This window comes from Papio anubis, chromosome 7 (genome assembly GCF_008728515.1).
Source record: "Papio anubis isolate 15944 chromosome 7, Panubis1.0, whole genome shotgun sequence".
Classification (NCBI taxonomy): domain Eukaryota; kingdom Metazoa; phylum Chordata; class Mammalia; order Primates; family Cercopithecidae; genus Papio; species Papio anubis.
This window is the reverse complement of record NC_044982.1, coordinates 116,790,121-116,810,305: the sequence shown is the minus strand read 5'-3', so window position 1 is coordinate 116,810,305 and position 20,185 is coordinate 116,790,121. Positions and strand designations below refer to the sequence as shown.

The window sequence follows — 20,185 nt, the reverse complement described above, 5'->3', positions numbered from 1 at the left end:
TGGCAAGCACCTGTAATCCCAGCTACTTAAGGGGCTGAGGCAGGAGAATCCCTTGAACCTGGGAGGTGGAGGTTTGCAGTGAGCCGAGATTGAGCCACTGCACTCCAGCCTGGGTGACAGAGTAAGACAGTCTCAAAATACATAAATAAATGATAAAATAAAATAAAATCCTTGGGAATAAACTTAACCCAGGAGGTGAAAGACTCATACACTGGGCCAGGTGCAGTGGCTCAAGCCTGTAATCCCAGCACTTTGGGAGGCCAAGACGGGCGGATCACGAGGTCAGGAGATCGAGACCATCCTGGCTAACATGGTGAAACCCCGTCTCTACTAAAAAATACAAAAAAACTAGCTGGGCGAGGTGACGGGCGCCAAGATCCAGCCACTGCACTCCAGCCTGGGCGACAGAGCCAGACTCTGTCTCAAAAAAAAAGAAAAAAGACTCATACACTGAAAACTACAAAATGTTGCTAAAAGAAATTAAGAGGTCAGGCACAGTGGCTCACACCTGTAATCCCAGCACTTTGGGAGGCCGAGGCGGGCAGATCACGAGGTTGGGAGTTTGAGACCAGCCTGGCCAACATAGCGAAACCCCATCTCTACTAAAAATCCAAAAAATCAGCTGAGCATGGTGGTGGGTGCGTGTAATCCCAGCTACTCAGGAGGCTGAGGCAGAATTGCTTGAACCCAGGAGGCAGAGGTTGCAGTGAGCCGCGATCACGCCACTGCACTCCAGCCCAGGTGATAGTGTGAGACTCTGTCTTAAAAAAAAAAAAAAAAAAAAGAAGAAGAAGACACAAATAAATGAAAAGACAACCTGTGTTCATGGATTAGAAGACTTACTATTGCTAAGATGTCAATGCTACTCCAAGTGATCTAGAGATTTAATGTAATCTCTATAAACTCCCAATGGCATTTTTTGCAGAAATAGAAAAATCCATCCTAAAATTCATATGGAATCTCAAGGGACTCCAAATACCCACCAATCTTGAAGAAGAAGAAGAACTCCCTGTTTTCAAAACGTATTACACAGCTATAGCAATCAGCACTATGGTACTGGCATAAAGATAAATATATAGACATATGGAATAGAACACAAATCCCAGAAATAAACCCTCTTATATATGGTCAAATGATTTTTAACAAGGGAGACAAGATCATTCAATAAGGAAAGGACAGTCTTTTCAACAAATGGGGCTGGGAAAAATGGGTATCTACATGCAAAATAATGAAGTTAGACTCTTACCTTTCACCATAAACACAAGATTAAATGAAAATGGATGAGTCCTAAATGTAAGAGCTAAAACAATAGATGTCTTAGAAAACTGAGGGGAAAAAGACTTCATGACTGGATTTGGCAATGATTTCTTGGATATGACACTAAAAGCACAGGCAACAAAAGTAAAAATAAATAAATTGGGCTGACTACATCAAAATTATAAACTTTAACAAGGATATATTGGAGGGCAAAAACAAAAAACTAAAAAACTTCTGTCCATCAAAGGACACAACCCACAGAATGAGAAAGCAACCTCTGGAATGGGAGAACATATTTGCAAACAACATATCAAGATGAGAGGTTAACATCCACAATATATAAAGAACTTGTGGCTGGGTGCAATGGCTCACGCCGGTAATCCCTGCACTTTGGGAGGCAGAGGCGGGCGGATGATGAGGTCAAGAGATCGAGACCATCCTGTCTAACACGGTGAAACCCTGTCTCTACTAAAAAAAAAAAAAAAATACAAAAAATTAGCTGGGCGCAATGGCGGGCTCCTGTAGTCCCAGCTACTCGGGAGGCTGAGGCAGGAGAATGGCGTGAACCCGGGAGGCGGAGCTTGCAGTGAGCTGAGATCGTGCCACTGCACTCCAGCCTGGGCAACAGAGTGAGACTCTGCCTCAAAAAAAAAAAAAAAAAAAAAAAAAAAAAAAAGAACTCATACAACTAAATAGTAACAACAACAACAACAACAACAAACACCAAACCTTCTATTTAATAATGGGCAAAGGATTCGTATAGACGTTTCTGCAAAGAAGAAATGCAAATGGGCAACAAACAAAAGAAAAGATGCTCAAAATGACTAATTGTTAAGGAAATGCAAATCAAAACTACAATGCCATATCACCCACCTCACACCGATTAGGATGACTGCTATCAAAGAAACAGAAAATCACAGCGTTGGCGAGGATGTGGAGAAATTGGAACTCTTGCACACTGTTGATAGGAATGTAAAATAGTGTTGCTGCTATGGAAAACAGTATGGCAGTTCCTCAAAAAATTAAAAATAGAATTACCATATGATCTAGCAATACCTTTTCTGGGAATATATCCAAAAACACTGAAAGCAGGGTCTTTTCAAAAACTAATCTATATTTTTATTTCAATTGACCAATAATAATTGTATATATTTATGGGGTACAGTGTGATGCTTTGATATATGTAGACATTGTGAAATGATTAAATGGAGCTAATTAACATATTCTTCACCTTGCCTACTTATCACTTCTTTATGGTGAAAATGATTTAACTCTATTAGCAATTTTGAAATGCATATTGCATTATTATTAACTACAGTCTCCATGCTATGCAGTAAATCACTAAAATTTCATCCTTCTGTTAAACTACATCCTGCTGTTTAACTTTCTATCCTTTGACTAACATCTCCCCTTTGTAACCCCCCATGATGCCCCTAACTTCTGCCAACCACCATCCTACTCTCTGCTTCTCTGAGCTCCACTTTTTCAGGTTCCACACGTAAGTGAGATAATGCAGTGTTTGTCTTTCCGTGCCTGGGAAAACAAGATCTTGAAGAAATATTTTGTACACCTATATTCATAACAACATTAGTTACAAAAGCCAAAAGGTTGAAGGTACCCAAATATCCAACAGATGAATGGATAAACAAGATGTGGTATACACATACAAAGAAGTATTATTCTGCCTTAAAAAGGAAGGAAATTCGGACACATCCTATAACATGAATGAACCTTGAAGATAGGCTAAATGAAATAAGCCAGTCACAAAAGGACAAATACTGTATGATTCCACTTATATAAGGTATCTAGAGTAGTCAAACTCACAGAAATAAATAGAATGATGGTTGCCAGACTGAAGGAAAGGGGGAAATATAGAATCATTTAATGGATACAGAGTTTCTGTTTTTGCAAGAAGAAAAAGTTCTGAGGATTGGTTACACAATGTGAATGTATTTAGCTCTAGCAACTGTACACCTAAAAGTGTTCTGACAATCAGCTTTGGGTGATCTGCTCTGAGCCAAGCCTAAGGAAAGCACCTCTCATTACCTTTGGGGGTAGAATGCATTTCAGGAAGTGAAGAGTTAACGTGAGGAAAGTGTCAAGTAGTACGGGTGAAACCGATCCAATCTTAGTTGGAAAATGCTTTTTAGAATTAAATTAGTCTAAGGACCAATAACAGATATGACTGTCAACTGACTGTGACAGAATAGTTGTTGCTAAGGTCTATTTCTGATTTAGGCCAGAGAATATGTCCCAGTACTATGAAATTCTGAAAATTCTACCGCGAAATCCAAGAAAAATGGCTCTGCTGGTAAGAGAGTCATATATGCATATATGGTTATACTCAAAATCCAGGCTGACATCTAACCAAATCCTTGCAAATTCAGGCAGAAATTACTTAAGCAATTATAAGATAGTGATAGGAGGGTTAATTGGATAACAGATAATTGGCTTTTGAATTGAACCAAATTACAGGATTAAAAAACGAGATGCCTCAAAATATATTTTAAAATCCTCAGAGCATGTTTTAAGTTTGAACGTTAAAAGAAAATAACTAAAGTCAAAAGAGTGCATGGATTGATTACCTAACCTATTTCTGTACCTTAAGCATCTTGGATACACAAATATTTGCTGAGCAAAGGATACAGCCAAGTTGAGAAGTGGAACAAGCAGAGCAATCACCACTGTGATTTATGTATTGATTCTATGCTATGAAATTTGAAAGAGGAAAGAATATACAATTCAATCATTTTTGATATTTTGCTTTAGGACTAAAAAATACTTTTCCTATAAGATCGGTACTTACAGTTTAACTTATTGGTGTTTCCAAACTAGAGAAAATGTAAGTGAGGAAAAATCAGCTACAGTCCCTATGCTAAACAGCAAATATAACAGACTTATTTAGTTACCATTGTCTGAGGGATGTGGGGATCCTTATTTCTGACCTCATATAATTTGTGGTTAACATTTTAAAAATACATGAACCTAGGCCGGGCGCAGTGGATCATGCCTGTAATCCCAGCACTTTGGGAGGCTGAGGCCGGTGAATCACTTGAGGTCAGGAGTTCAAGACCAGCCTGGGCAACATGGTGAAACCCCATTTCTACTAAAAATGCAAAAATTAGCCGGGTGCAGTGGCAGGTGCCTGTAGTTCCAGCTACTCAGGAGGGTGAGGCAGGAGAATCTCTTGAACCCAGGAGGTGGAGTTGTACCTTGCAGTGAGCCAAGTTGTACCTTGCAGTGAGCCGAGATCATGCCACTGCACTCCAGCCTGGGAAACAGAGTGAGACTCCATCTCAGAAACAAAACAAAACAAAACAACAGCAAAAATACATGAACCTTGAATTTTTACCCATACAAACATTTTAATGTTCATGTTCAAATACACACAAATGCTGAGGGAAAAGTTTTTTTTTGTTTTTGTTTTTTTGTTTTTTTGTTTTTTTTTTTTTGAGATGGAGTCTCACTCTGTTCAGGCTGGAGTGCAGTAGCACGATCTCTGCCCACTGCAACCTCCGCCTCCTGGATTCAAGCGATTCTCCTGCCTTAGCCTCCCAAGTAGCCGGGATTACAGGCACACACCGCCAAGCCCAGCTCATTTTTTTGTATTTTATTTTATTTTTATTTTTTATTTTTTTCTAGTATCATAAATTTATTTATTTTTTTGTATTTTAGTAGAGACAGGGTTTCACTGTGTTGCCCAGGCTGGTCTCGAACTCCTGAGCTCAGCCAATCCACCCGCCTCGGTCTCCCAAAATGCTAGGATTACACGTGTGAGCCACCACGCCCAGCCCTGAGGGAAAAGTTTTTGACACTCTGTGTATTTAATGTATGTTAGGAGATAGTTTCATTTTAGAAAGTGGGATGCATTTTCCTTTAATAGTGTACTGCTCAATGTGTAGTTGCCACAGTATGTAAAATATAGGCCTGGAGTGTGGAGTATAGGAACAGCGTGGAACTTAGCTACAGAATTTATGCAAACTCACTGGAATGCATTAAAAGGCTGCCATAATATATTCCACAAAGACCCAGATGCACCTCTGGTACTCTGAGAAAAGTGTCGCCAAGGCTGCAGGGGATGGCCATGACAGAAAAGGACCTTGGCATCTTCCATCAGACAGATCCTGATGTATTGCTAATATTAATTGTATTGTAGGCATAGAATTAACAAGTGTTACCAATAACTATTAAAATTGATACAACAGGGGCCAGGCCCAGTGGTTCTTGCTTGTAATCCCAACGTTTTGGGAGGTCAAGGTGGGAGGATCATTTGAAGCCAAGAGTTTGAGACCAGCCAGGGCAACAAAGTGAGACCCTGTCCCTACAAAAAATAAAAATACAAAAAATTCGCTGGGCGTAGTGGCATGCACCTGTAGTCCCAGCGACTCGGGGGGGCTGAAGCAGGGGGATCACTTGAGCCCGGGGGTTCAAGGCTGCAGTGAGCTATGATGGTGCCACTGCCTTCTAGCCTGGGCAACAGAGTGAGACACTGTCTCTAAAAAAATAAAAAAATAAATAAACAGACAAATCAGTAAATAAATAAAAACATAAAATATACAATATGTATGTTGGTTATTTCAACCACAAACCTCATGTTTATTGATTAAAAGTAAGACTACTATACTACTACACTGTTACATCAAAAGTCAAGTGACAGAAGATAAACTAGCTTTTTTTGTTAAAAAGCTAGGCTGGGTGTGGTGGCTCACACCTGTAATTCCAGCACTTTGGGAGCCAAAAGCAGACAGAGTACTTGTGGTCAGGAGTTCAAGACCAGCCTGGCTAACATGGCGAATCTTCGTCTCTACTAAAAATACAAAAATTAGCCAGGCGTGCTAGTGGGCACCTGTAATCCCAGCTACTCAGGAGGCTGAGGCAGAAGAATTGCTTGAACCCAGAAGGCGGAGGTTGCGTTGAGTGGAGAGGGTGCCACTGCACTCCAGCCTGGGCGACAGCGAAACTGCATCTCAAAAAAAAAAAAAAAAAAAGCTCATGTGTGCACAGTGCAATCCTCCTTTATGGCAGATGGAAAAAGAAGCAATTATAGGTTGAGTAGGCTCTCACAGTGCTGGTCTATTTTTAAAAATTGAATTAGTTGCCAACATTTAATATAATTAAAATGAACTTTTTTTTTTTTTTTTTAAAGACAGGGTTTCATTCTGTCACCTAGGCTGGAGTGTAGTGGCGCCATCTTAGCTCACTGCAGCCTCTAACTCCTGGGCTCAAGTAATCCTCCTGCTTCAGCCTCCCGAGTAGCTGGGACTAAAGATGTATGCCACCACACCACCTTATTTTTGTGTATTTTTTGCAGAGACAGGGTTTTGCCATGTTGCCCAGGCTAGTCTCAGATTTGTGAACTCAAGTCATCCTCCCACCTTGGCCTCCTAAAGTGCTGGGATTACAGGCATCAGCTTGCATGCCCAGCTCTAAATTATTTTATTAAATCATGGGAGTCTCACCCATTTAAGGTTACCTACCTGGGCTCCTGTAGTATTTGAGCTGATGATCTCTACTTGATGGGAAGAAAAATCATGCAATAATCCCTTCCAGAAGAAAGTGGAAGGTTTTGGAAGAATATGTTGGCCTTGATATCCCTTAGATTGTTTTCATTGACATCAGTACTCTTATCAAATAAAGAAGCCATTATTAACCAATGGTAAACTAAGGGATTTGATTTCAGGAATAATTTTAGAAAATACAGGCTCACTGGTGTAAATATATCTGGTCAGGTGTGACCATTGATTCTGAAGGTTTATAGAATGTTTGAGGTCACAGATATAAAACTTAAATGGGACAGGCTGTTCCACATTGTTGCCAAATGTTACATTTTAAAAGCAAAATCCAATGCCATTTTAAAAAGTTGATTTTGTTTGTTTTGTTTTGTTTTGTTTTGAGATGGAGTCTCGCTCTGTTGCCCAGGCTGGAGTGCAGTGATGCGATCTTGGCTTACTGCAAGCTCTGCCTCCCGGGTTCAAGGTGTTCTCCCGCCTCAGCCTCCCAAGTAGATGAGACTACAGGTGCCCACCACCACACCCGGCTAATTATTGTGTTTTTAGTAGAGACGGGGTTTCACCGTGTTAACCAGGATGGTCTCGACCTCCTGACTTCATGATCCTCCCACCTTGGCCTCCCAAAGTGCTGGGATTACAGGCATGAACCACTGAGCCCGGCCAAAAAGTTGACTTTCTAAAGCATTAGGTTATGTTAGGTTGTGACTTTCTAAAGCATTAGGTTGTGTTTGTTCTTGGAGGAACAAACTTTACAATGGAACCGCAAAGTCACCAGAACTGTGTGTGGGTTCTCAGACTGAGCATGAAGTCTGAGAGGGGTACAGAACTAGTAGGACTCAATACATGTTTATATCATTTGGGTTCCATTCTGTTCCTGAACTTGGGCAGTTTCTTTCAGCTAGCAAAGCCATGGCTGATCTTGGGTAAGACAGGAAGAGAGTCTTACCCAAGAGAAAGAGTCAGCAGACATCAGGGAGGGCTATAGGCTGATATACCGGAAGGATCTAAGATCCAAGGGTGAGAAAAACACCAAGAACTGACACCAGAAGCCAGCATTGCCTTTACAGCATGGAAGCTGACCAGAACCCAGCTGGTTGGAAGAAAGCACAGGCTCTCTACCTGTCCTATGTGGTTTTGTTTTTGTTTTGATACAGAGTTGCGCTCTGTTGCCCAGGCTGGAGTGCAGTGGCATGATCTCGGCTCACTACAACCTCCACCTCCCAGGTTCAAGCGATTCTCCTGCCTCAGCCTCCTGAGTAGCTGGGATTACAGGCATCCATTACCACACTTGGCTAATTTTTCTATTCGTAGTAGAGACGGGGTTTCACCATGTTGCCCAGGCTGGTCTCAAACTCCTGGCCTCAAATGATCCACCCACCTCAGCCTCCCAAAGTGCTAGGATTACAGGTGTGAGCCACCGTGCCCAGCCCACCTCCTGTTCTTAAGGAGCTCTGGTTTTTCTCTATCAGGAAACAGTGTAGCTATCAGAGCTTTACATGGTCCTCAGCATAGAGGACTTACTATGTGGCTCATAAGGTCTGTTGTACCAGCCTTATCTTTGACCATGAACAACCAGGCAATTACAATGAAGGAATGGCCTCAATCCGGAGTAGACTGTGTTCTCTGATATCAGAAGGATCTAGAGAAGGAGAATAACCCCCACCTGATTCTTAAAAACAACAACAACGAAATCCTGAAAGTTCCATGTGGCAAAACAGGAATGATCTCTCTCCAAGGGTAAGTGGCAAGAACTCCCTTTATCTATCACTGGCATCTGTTTAGGCCCTTCTTGCCTCTTCTGGGTCTGGGCTCCTCAGAACCCCAGCCCTGCTCAGTCTGAGTAGGGAAGGCTGAGCTATTTCAGGGGCTCAGCAACTCTGAGCCCCACCTGTCCCCTTGACCCAGGGAAGCTCTCAGACTAAGCCATGGGTAGGACTGACTCCAGGTGTGGGGCCACCCTCCCTTACACGGGTCGCAGCCTGAGGTTGGTCAGTCGGGGAAGTTACCTCCTCGGCCCTCACTGGCAGCTGGCTTCACTTGGATCGGACGATTCATCTGAAAGACATCGGACCAACACACCCATTCAGCGTGACTGCCTTGTCCTGGAGCCCCCAGCTTCTCGACCCCTGGACTCCTCAGGATCTGAGCTCTAGCCCCTTTGAACTCTGCACTCCATCACTTCCACACTGGGATTACAGATTTTCTCCAAGATTCCTTCCTTAAACCCAGGAATTTAGAAGGTGCTGAAACTGGTAGGGATGGGTGACAGGAACTTAGTGGTAAGCACAAGATGGAATGAAGCGTCTAAAGAGACTTTTCTGCCTGGGGCTCTGGGCAGGGGCTATGTGAGGCCTGTCCCTTTGGCTTCTGGACTTACTTAAAGGCTTTGCATGAGAGAATTGGGAAGGAGGGTAGAACTGATACTGCAGATTTGTGTTTTATGTCTAAAATGGAGACTATCATGCTATGTGTCATTTAGATGAAATAGTCTGGGAATCAGACTCAGTGCTATCTGCCCTCAACTTGTCATTTAATAGTTGTATGACTCTAAGTAAGCCATCCTTTCCCAGATTCAATTTTTCTTTTTCTCCTGTGTAGCTGAAATTACAGGCACGTGCCACCAGGCCCGGCTGATTTTTGTATTTTTAGTAGAGACAGGGTTTCTCCATGTTGGCCAAGTTAGTCTCGAACTCCTGACCTCAAGTGATTCGCCCACCTCGGCCTCCCAAAGTGCTGGGATTATAGGCGTGAGCCACTGCGCCCGGCCAGATTCAATTTTTCGAATGAGGAAAACATTCCCCAAGCTGCTGTATCACCAGAGTCTCCACGCTCACCCGCTTCATCCCCTCCCTGGGGTCCCCTTCCCTGAGGATGCTGGAGTTTTCCAAGGTGCCATTCTCAGCCCTTTTTGTCTGGTTCTTCCTACTTTTCTTGGATAGTCTTGTCCACACCCACAGCCTCAGCTCCTCTCCACACAGGGTTGACTTAGAGCTCTGTGTCTCCAGCCTGCATTCTCTTCTGAGCTTCAGAGCCATGTTACCAGCTGCCTGCTGGACATCCCCACTAGAAAGTCCCACGGGCGCCTTCACTCAACACACCCAAACAAGAGCTGATTTTTTTTTTGCCCCAACCTGATCCTCCCAGTCGCCCAAGTTATAAGCCTGGAAAGCAGCTTGACTTCTCCTTCCATCCCTTCCCCACTCCCACCAACTTCACCTTTCAATTTAGGGGTTCCTGATGAGGTGTAGATAAAAATCACCAAGGAACCAGATGAGGCTCTTAAGTTGGGGGATTGTATAATTTGAAAATGCTCCTAGGTGATTTCAGTATATCCCCCCCACATTCCCATCCCCCAACCACCCTGGGTGAATTCATGATTGAATCCCCATCTCACCTTCCTCTCATGGGTGTTGTGGGGATCACATGAGGTAATGGGCACGCAAAAGGTCTTTGTAAACTGCCAAGAGCTGGGTGCGTGGGAGGTGAGGAATTATTGTTGGGGGGCAGGCAGCTGAGTGCCGGGAGGAAAAAACAGCGGCCTTCCCGTTCATGGAGGAAGGGGTACTGATGCCCATCTGGCCTGAGAAGGTGATGATCTGACCCCCTCCCCTCAGGAAATGTTCTGCTTCTGCACCAATCAGGGGCCACTCCATCCCTTACCAATATGCTCGTTGCCGAGACAACAGGCAGCTTCCTGTTACCATAGCCACAAGTGCTACCCAGTAACCATGGTAACGCCCTGGCAGTCACAGTTGAGCAATTTCCTTTGGATCAAATTTGGGGGTGGGAGGGGCAGGGAGGGCTTACAAAAAAAAAAAAAAAAAAAGGACAGGAAAACAGGCCAAGCCTGAACCAGCGCAACTCCCCTCCCACCCAGGGCTCTGACACACCCACCCGCTGGTGGTGGAGCACCTGCAGTGTACCAGGCTGTGGGTGGGGGCCGAGACACCGACAGGACTCAGGTTGCAGTCTAGAGGGGATGACAGATCAATCCAAGCAGATCAGGGCGAACTTGACAGGTCTGGACTGGCCTGGACTAGGGACCAGGAGGACAGGACCCGTCCCTGGGCATGGCCACCTGTGATTGTGGAGGAGAGACCAAGAGACAGAGCCATGGAGAGCAGAGACACAGGGAGAGATGAAGAAACACCGGCAGACAGAAATGATGTGAGAGAAAGACAGTCCTAGAAAGGGGCAAGGAAAAAGAGTTACTGGAGGAGAGGGGAAGGAAAAGAGGAGATATAGGGTCAGGAAGCAGGTGCAGGAGAGGCAGGGAGGAGCCTGGTAGGGAAGAAGGCCAGAAGAGTAGAAGCCTGGGGTGGGGGCCAGTGAGGGTGAGCAAAACCATCATTATTTTATTAGTTCTTAAATAGATCCTGAGAATTTCTCTCTGGAACCTAGAGTGACGAGCACACGTGACAGCAGCAGTTTCCATGGCAGCTTCCTCCCTGGCTGGGTTTCCTGGGAGATGGTGCTCTGGGGGACACCCCCTTCTCTCCTCCCACCCACTTCACCACCCTTCAACAGAGAGTGGGCATCGGGTGGTACACACATGTTCTCCTCTGGACCTGACCTAGACCTTCCACCACTCAGGCATGCTGCCAGCATTTCCTGTACTCTGTGACGAGCCCCGGGCATCTCTTCATGGGAGACGGTGATGATCTGTATGGGGATTCTCTTGTCATAGGCCCACAGAGGGGAAGATAATGTCACCATTTCCTGAGAGCCCACTCTGTGCCAGGCCCTTCCTGGGACTCTTCATTGTCTCTAAATCCTTCCAACCACTCTGCAAGGGAATACGAGTGTCCCCATATCATAGATGAGAAAGCTGAGGCTGAGGGAGGTGAAATCACTTGTCTAAGATCACATGGTGGGTAAGTGGTTGAGCTGGGATTTATCCCCAGGTCTGTCTGAGGCTGAAGCCCATGATTTTTGCATTGGAGTGCTGCTCAACTCCATTCTTAAGGCATGAACACAAATAGTGAGGCACAGAGGGACCAGGGCCTCAAGGGAGTGCAAGGTCAAGTGCTGTGGAAGAGGCAGACTCCAGCTGAAGAATTTGACTCAGGAAAGCTGCATAGAAGAGGCAATGTTTGACCTGAGCCTTGCAGGACTGGGGTCATTGGCCATGTAGAGATAATAGGAGAGGTAGGAGTGGTAGCTGAGCATGCTGAATGGGTAGGGTATGGACAGGGAGCTGCAAGTCTGAAAGAGCAAAGTTTCTGGTGAGCACCTGGCATGGCAGTAGCCAGGGGAGAGCAAATTGCTTCCTAGCAGATAGATGTGGATTTCAATCCTGGCTCTATCACTTGCTTCTCTAAGGTCTCTGAGCCTCAATATCCACATTAGTAAAGGGGGAATCATGATCTTACCTTGCAGAGTTGTGACGACAATGACAATTGCTAGATCTCAGTAGATACCTCAGATATAAAAAGTTATTGTTTTTTTTGAGACAGAGTTTCACTCTTGTTGCCCAGGCTGGAGTGCAATGGCATAATCTCGCCTCACTGAAACCTCTGCCTCCAAATTCAAGCAAGTCTCCTGCCTCAGCCTCCTGAGTAGCTGGGATTACAGGCATGCGCCACCATGCCCGGCTAATTTTGTATTTTTAGTAAAGACAGGGTTTCTCCATATTGGTCAGGTTGGACTTGAACTCCCGACCTCAGGTGATCCACCTGCCTCGGCCTCCCAAAGTGCTGGGGTTACAGGCGTGAGCCACCGCACCTGGCAGGGTTTTTTGTTGTTGTTGTTGTTGTTGTTGTTGTTGTTATTGTTGTTAAATGAGAGGTAGGCAAGGGCCAGATTAGGGAAGGCTGTGAAAACCGCATCAAGGAATTTTGACTTTGACTTTGTTATATTTCAAAGGCAATGAGGATCCAGGGAAGGGAAGGATTTAAAAATTTTTTTAAAACATTTTTATTTATTTATTTATTTATTTTGGAGACTGAGTCTCACTCTGTCACCTAGGCTGGAGTGAAGTGGTGTCGTCTCGGCTCACTGCAATCTCCACCTCCCAGGTTCAAGCAATTCTCCTGCCTCAGCCTCCTGAATAGCTGGGATTACAGACACCTGCCACCACACCCAGCTAATTTTTGTATTTTTAGTAGAGACAGGGTTTCACCATGTTGGCCAGGCTGGTCTCAAACTCCTGACCTGTGGTCTTACTCTGCTGCCCAGGCTGGAGTACAGTGGCACCATCATAGCTCAATACAAACTCCAAATCTTGGGCTAAGCGATTATTCCACTTCAGCCTCCCAAATAGCTGGGAATACAGGTACGTGCCACTATGCCCAGCTAATTTTTTTATTTTTTGTAGAGACTGGGTCTCACTATCTTGCTCAGGCTGGTCTTGAACTCCTGGGCTCAAGCGATCCTTGGACCTCATCCTTTCAAAGTGCTGGGATTACAGGTGTGAACCGCTATGACCAGCCAGGAAAGAGTTTTAAGTAGGGAAATCATCTAGTCGGTTTTGTCTTATGAAGGATCCCATAAGCTGACACTATGTGGAGAAAGGATTGGAAAATGAGTGATTAGAGGAAAGAAGATCAGAGGCACAGGTGAGAGGTGAGTGTGACCTGGATAGAAAGAAATGAACAGATTTAACAGATTTATAGGAAGAATTAACTGGACTATAGTTCTACTGGATATGTGGACCTGGGAAGAAGAGGTCATATTGGCTGACTCTCAGACTCATAGCTTGGGAGTTGGGGAAGGTGGGAGTTTGGGAGTTTGGGGGTACAAGGATGAACCTCTTGGGTTCCTCCTTCCCAGGGGAGGAACCCAAGAGAATAAGAACAGACTCGAGGAGAGCAGGGCTCTGAGCCTTCAGTCCCCACAGAGCAGTGGTGATGGAGGACACCTGGGATTTAGGTATGTTATGTGTGGCTGGAGGAGAAAGAGAGCTGCCCCCATGAGCTTCCTGGGCAACCGATTGTATATACCTTGTTCCTGCCATGGACAGAGGAGGGACATGGCAGTGAGATGAGGTAATCAGGAGTTCCCCTTGAGGAAAAGAGGACATTGCCTCCTGGGCCAAAACTTGTCCTGGGACTTCAGGTGAGCTCTTGCCCTGGCTGAGCACCTGTTCCCTTAAGAATTTCCCAGATGGAGTCCAGGCCCATGTCTGCTTCAGAGCCCAGCCCTGGAGGGGAATTCAAGGGATAGAATGTCAGAGAGAACAACCTATTCCAGGCAATGGAGTGGGGAAGGTTAGAGGCAGCACAGACACGCACAGGGCCCTGGACCTTCTGGCCCAGTGAGCAGAAGGGAGAGCAAGACCCTACCTAACTCTCTGCCCTGACTTGTCTAAAATTCCTCCATTTGGGCTCAGCATCGCCCTTTTCAGACTCTTCTGCCCTGATGCCAACTATTCTTTTCACTCAGCACTCACAACCTCAGCACTCCCCATTCCATGGGAAGATAGTTATTAGAACCTTCTTGAGGAAGGGAACACTGGTAGGTCTGGGAAAGGTGTCAGGAGGTGCAGGGCAGAGTGGAAGTCAAACTTCATCATTTTTAGTACTTTGTTTTACCCCACCCCCTCCTCTAATTCAATCCACTGTCAAGTCCCATGGGTTCCAGAATCTATGTGGATATCCTGAACAGCTCTGAAATCTAACCTCTCCTCTCCTTTCCTGGCTTATCTCCAGCTCTAGGCCAGCATCACCATTCATCTGCACTCAAGCAACACTGCACTGAAGGGTAATCCAGCCTCCAGTGTTGCTTCCTTTCCAACCCAACCTTCTTCACACCATAGCCAGAGTAATCTTTTTTTTTTGTTTCTTTTTTTTTTTTTTTTGAGACAGGATCTCGTTCTGGCTGTAGTGCAGTTAGCTCACTACAGCCTCGACCTCCAGGGCTCAAGCAACCCTCCCACCTCAGCCTCCCAAGTAGCTGGGATTACAGGTGCACACCACCACACCTGGCTAATTTTTGAAAAATTTTTGTAGAGATGGGGTCTCACTATGTTGTCCAGGCTGGTCTCAAACTTTTGGGCTCAGCGATCCTCCAAAGTGCTGAGATTACAGGCATGAGCCACTATGCCTGGCCCAGAGTAATCTTTTGAAACTAGTCTCTTACTCTTCTCTGCTTAAAATCCACCTCTGTTCCCCCATTGCAAGCCTCCTGTTAAAGCCCAAGATTCTAAGACTGGTTGTCAAAACTTGTGAGTCTTGCTTCCACTGCTGCCCAACATGCACGATTCTCTCTACTCATGTGGAGCCTTAGCCATCTTTGCTAGACACCTTCCCTGCCAGTGTTCACACTGCCCCCAGAATTTCTTGTCTTTTAGGTTTCTAGATCCTCTAATATGATAAAATATGATCCTGATTCAGCTCAGATAACATCTCCTCTGCAAAGCATCTACTCCCTTCCCATTTCTTTTTATTCTTTTTTCACTTATTTACTTATTTTTATTTTGTATTTTTGTATTTTTAGTTGAGACGGGGTTTCACCATGGTGGCCAGGCTGGTCTCAAACTCTTGACCTCAAGTGATCTGCCCACCTCGGCCTCCCAAAGTGCTGGGATTACAGGTGTGAACCATCGCACTCGGCCTTTTCCTTTATGGTTTGACTCTGGGACTCCCTCCCCAAGTAAAAGTCTCTCTTTTACTTGCCCAGATGTATGCCTGAGTGAGATGCAATGAGGCTCATTTTTGAGAAGCATCTTGAGGGCAAAGACTCAGACTCATTCATGAAGTGGTTGCTAGCACACGCAGTGCCTTTCTGTAAATTATAAAAAGGCACTCCCCAGCCCTGGGATGAATGAGAAAAAATGTGCTTTTTCCTCTGGGCTGACAAAGCCTTGAAATAATGAGCATGACTTGGTCAATAGAGCATGGCTGGATTTTTGCCCCCATCTGCCCTCTGCACCCAAGCTGTTTTGTGCAGGGCACAACTTGCAAAACCAAATGCACTTCCCTACTCAGTAACATCTGCCTCCTTCACAGTGTTTGAAGGGATGCCTTCCCAAAGGAAGGGAAGTCAGGAACAGGGAGATAAACAAATAGGGAGGCAGCTTCTGCATCCCAGAAATGGGGCTGAGGCTAGGCCTTACCCTCTTCAGGTGGATTCTGGAGCATAAAGTGAGGCTAAAAGAAGGAATTCTGGCTTCATCAGGAAGAGGCTGCAGGAGGTGGGAGCCAGGTGGGACAGATCAACCGAGGTTTGAAGGAGTTCTCAAATAGTGAGGCAAGCTTTCACAGGGACAGAACGTGTCAGGGGACAAATGGAGAGGAGCCAAGCAAGAGAAGGTGTCAGTCCATCAGAATCCATGACATTCTTGGCCGGGAGTGGTGGCTCACGTAATCCTAACACTTTGAGAGGCTGAGGCGGGCAGATCACTTGAGGTCAGGAGTTCAAAACCAGCCTGACCAACATTGTGAAACCCTGTCTGTACTAAAAATACAAAAAAAAAAAATTAGCCAGGCGTGGTGGCGGGTGCCTGTAATCCCAGCTACTTGGGAGGCTGAGGCAGGAGAATCACTTGAACCCTGGAGGAGGAGGTTGCAGTGAGCTGAGATGGCACTACTGCACTGCAGCCTGGGCGACAGAATGAGACTGTGTCTCAAACCCCCCCCCCAAAAAAAAAAACAAACTATGAAATTTCCCCTGGGGTTTCAGACTTTTCTCTCTGGGGGCTGACCCAGCCTTTTCTGGTCCCATGGTGACAGTCCTGTCTGATGCCAGCAGGAATTCCGATTAAAGTCTTGTCTCTGCTTCTCCAGCAGGTGGCAGCTGTGCTCAGGACCCAGTGGCAGCAGAGAGCTGGGCACTCCTCCCTCCATGCTGGTGGGCCTAAGGCCAGGTGACTAAAGTTGCTGCTGTCCCTGGCAGGCCCAGAGGAAAGATTGATGGCACAGGCATTGCTGGGGCTGGCCAACACAGCCATTGATTTTCATTTAGGAGAATAATTAAATATTAATTTTCACTTTGTTAAGCTGGAGAGGGCGAATAAAGCCAATGCTGACAGTATCAGAGGAAGCTAGGCCATGTTGGAGACCTGCAGATGGAACAGTGAGAGGGGGAAGATGTCCCCAGTCACCATTCTCTCCAGAACCTAAGACCTCTGTCTGCTACCTAGTTGTCTCAGGTCACAGTACAGTGGTTAAGTGAATGAGTTCTAGGGCCAGATTAACTGGGCCCAAAGTCCAGATACTCCCATTATTAACTATATGACCTTGGGCAAGTCACTTGATTCTTATGACTTAGTTTTCTCACCTGTAAAATGGGAATGCCAATAACAATACCTTATTTAGGCCTGGCACAGTGGCTCATGCCTGTAATCCCAGCACTTTCGGAAGCCAAGGTGGGTGGATCACTTGAGGCCAGAAGTTCAAGACTAGCCTGGCCAACATGGTGAAACCTCATCTCTACTAAAATTACAAAAATTAGTTGGGCACGGTGGTGTACACCTGTAATCCCAGCTACTCAGGAGGCTCAGGCAGGAGAATTGCTTAAACCCGGGAGGTGGAGGTTGCAATGAGTCAAGGTCACGGCACTGCACTCCAGCCTGGGCAACATCACGAGACTCTGTCTCAAATACAAACAAACAACCTTCTTTATGGAGGATTAAATGACTTATACTGTGTAAAGTGGTAGGAAGACTAGTATCAACAAATGCTCATTACTATTATTTGCTTTTCTCCTCCAGAAATCCTCGCAGTACTCTAAGGGCGTCATAGCCCTTATCTCAGGTACCCTTGGCCTCCTGGAGCTCTTCAGGTGCCCCTTATCTAGCAGAGCCCTGTGTCTTGTAGAAGAGAGATGTTTTCCCTCCCAAAGTTTATCTTAATTTTTCGGGGGGGGGGCCTCCCATTTCCTTTCAGGGCAAAGCCCGGCATTCAAAGTTTCATCTTCAACTGCTGCCCTCTGTAGATCTTCCCTCCAGCTTCCCTCCATGCTCATGTGGGCCTCCCCCACAGTGCCAGCTGCATTTCACACCCACCTGTTCCATCTGTGTCTGCACCTTTACCATGCTGTTTCCCACATGGAATGTTACAGCTTGTCTCATTGACTCTCAGTTCTAGCAGCAGAAGTCATTTGCTCCCATGGTTAGATGAATGATGAGTTCTACTCCTACTCCTACTAATGCTGCTGTTACTATTACTGTTACTATCACTACTACCACCAGCTAACTCGTATTAAGTGCTTATTTTCTGCCAAGAACAGAATTGAGTACTTTAGTTCACTTAATGACTTAGCTCATTTAACCATGACAACAACCCTATGAGTTTAACTTTACAGATGAGGAAACTTAGGCTTAGCAGTAAAGACTTGCCCAAAGTCACAAAGCTAGTGAGTGGTGGGACCTGGGTTCACACGCAGGTCTCTCTGACTCAGGAGCTTGCGTACAGAGGATCAGTGATGGTGACAAGTTGGTGTTACTTGGCACTTAGTCCCCAAAAGTGAGGCTCAAGGTGCTTCAGTTACTGTGATTGGTTCTAGGAGCTGTCACCCCATTAACAGCTTGATTAGCTCTTGGTGAAGCTTGCTCCATTGCTTGGCAGCTCCAATTCAGAGAAGTGACTTCTTTATACTGAGCTGAAATCAGTGTCTGTTTCTTATATTAACTGATCTGAATCTTGCCTTCTGGGGCCACTCATAGAAAACTAAACCCCTCTTCTAGAATCTGAAGGTAGTTACCCCAACCCCAACAGTAGTACTTATTGAGATCTTACTCTGTGCCAGGCACTTGCTAAGCCTCAAGTAATCCTCACTACAGCCAAGTGAGCTAGGTATTAGTATAACCCAGTCCTCATATCTAAAGAAACTGAAGCTCAGGAGTCCAAGAAACGTGCCCAGAGACACAGAACTGACAAATGGCAGAGCTAGGATTCAAATCCAGTGGGTTGTGTGTATGTGTGTGTGTGTGTGTGTTTGTTTGTTTTTGAGACTGAGTCTCACTCTGTTGCCCAAGCTGGAGTGCAGTGGCATGATGTTGGCTTACTGCGACCTCCGCCTCCCATGTTCAAGCGATTCTCCTGCCTCAGCCTCCCAAGTAGCTGGAACTACAGGCATCTGCCATGTCCAGCTGGTTTTTGTATTTTTAGTAGAGACAGGGTTTCGCCATGGAGGCCAGGCTGGTCTCGAACTCCTGATCTTAGGTGATCTGCCCGCCTTGGCCTCCCAAAGTGCTAGGATTACAGGTGTGAGCCACCACAATCAGCCTCAAAAACCAGTATTTTTAATTATTAGCTTATGATGCCTCCTTTTTAAAGTCCCTGTAAGCCCTATCTTCTCCAGTTAAATCATCCCAACTCCTCCTATTATTCCAAATATATCTTGTGCCTTTACTTCATCCTCATCTCTCGTTTTTTTTTTTTTTTTTTTTGAGATGGAGTCTCACTCTGTCGCCCAGGCTGGAGTGCAGTGGCACAATCTAGGCTCACTGCAAGCTCCGCCTCCTGGGTTCACGCCATTCTCCTGTCTCAGCCTCCCGAGTAGCTGGGACTACAGGTGCCTACCACCACACCTGGCTAATTTTTTTGTATGTTTTTAGTAGAGACAGGGTTTCACTGTGTTAGGCAGGATGGTCTCCATCTCCTGATCTGGTGATCCACCCGCCTTGGACCCCCAAAGTGCTGAGATTACAGGCAAGAGCCACCGCGCCTGGCCAACTTTATCCTCATCTCGTTCTTGTAGGCAAATGACTCTCTTAAATCTGAGGCCCAGAACTGGACATAGTCCCAAGTTTGGCCTGTTAATGGCATTTAAATAGTGCTCTGTTCTAGACACACCACTTCTTGGACAAGAGAAAACAAGGCTGTACAGCATGACTTGCTCTTGGTAAACCCATGCTAATTACTAACGATCACCCCTTCATTCTACCACATGGTCAGTAGGTCCCAACTTGCCTCTTGTTGAGTGATTATGCATTGGCCAAGACCAGACCAGGTACCACTGGTGCCTACAAGCCTAGCTGCCTGTAGAATCAGGTCTCCCCTAACTTTAGCCAAGTGTTTGCAGTGTGGAGGGAGGGAAGACAATCCTAGTGAGTCAAGGCACCAAAAAACAAAACAAAACAAAACAAAACCATTACAGGAAAAGGACTAGAGAGAAGTGCCAGCAAAGACCCTAGAGAAAAAGGGATACCAGTCCAGCAGAACCTCTACCCCATCTATCTGAATACCTGCTCACACCAGTGACAAGTGACACCCAAAGCCATAATTTTAGCCAGGGTGAATAAATTCTAGCTTAGCCCACAACACTGATGCCTCTCCTAAATATAGGTGGAGCGCCTGGCCCAAGGATCTTGAGCCCCTTTTTTGAGTGAGAAGATTGGATGTAACAAAGAATTTGTTGCTGTTCAGGGTATAGGAAGCCCTCTTCTAGAAAGATGATTCTGCTTCTAGTTCTTGGTCCCAACCCAGCCGCCACACGCTGCTTTGGCATGCACACAGGGCACTGTCCCCAGCCTG

The 20,185-nt window shown here is 45.6% G+C and overlaps 1 protein-coding gene across 4 annotated transcripts in view; it reads right to left on the bottom strand.

Annotated features, from left to right (window-relative positions):
• The window catches only part of CELF6 (CUGBP Elav-like family member 6), a 36,812-nt gene that overhangs the window by 11,118 nt on the left and 5,509 nt on the right, over positions 1-20,185 (bottom strand). For all 4 annotated transcript variants that reach the window (XM_021940677.2, XM_003901149.3, XM_009210547.2 and 1 more), the window contains exon 3: positions 8,774-8,822. In XM_021940677.2, coding sequence (XP_021796369.1) covers positions 8,774-8,822 — 49 coding nt within the window. The remainder of the gene's footprint in view (positions 1-8,773; positions 8,823-20,185) is intronic.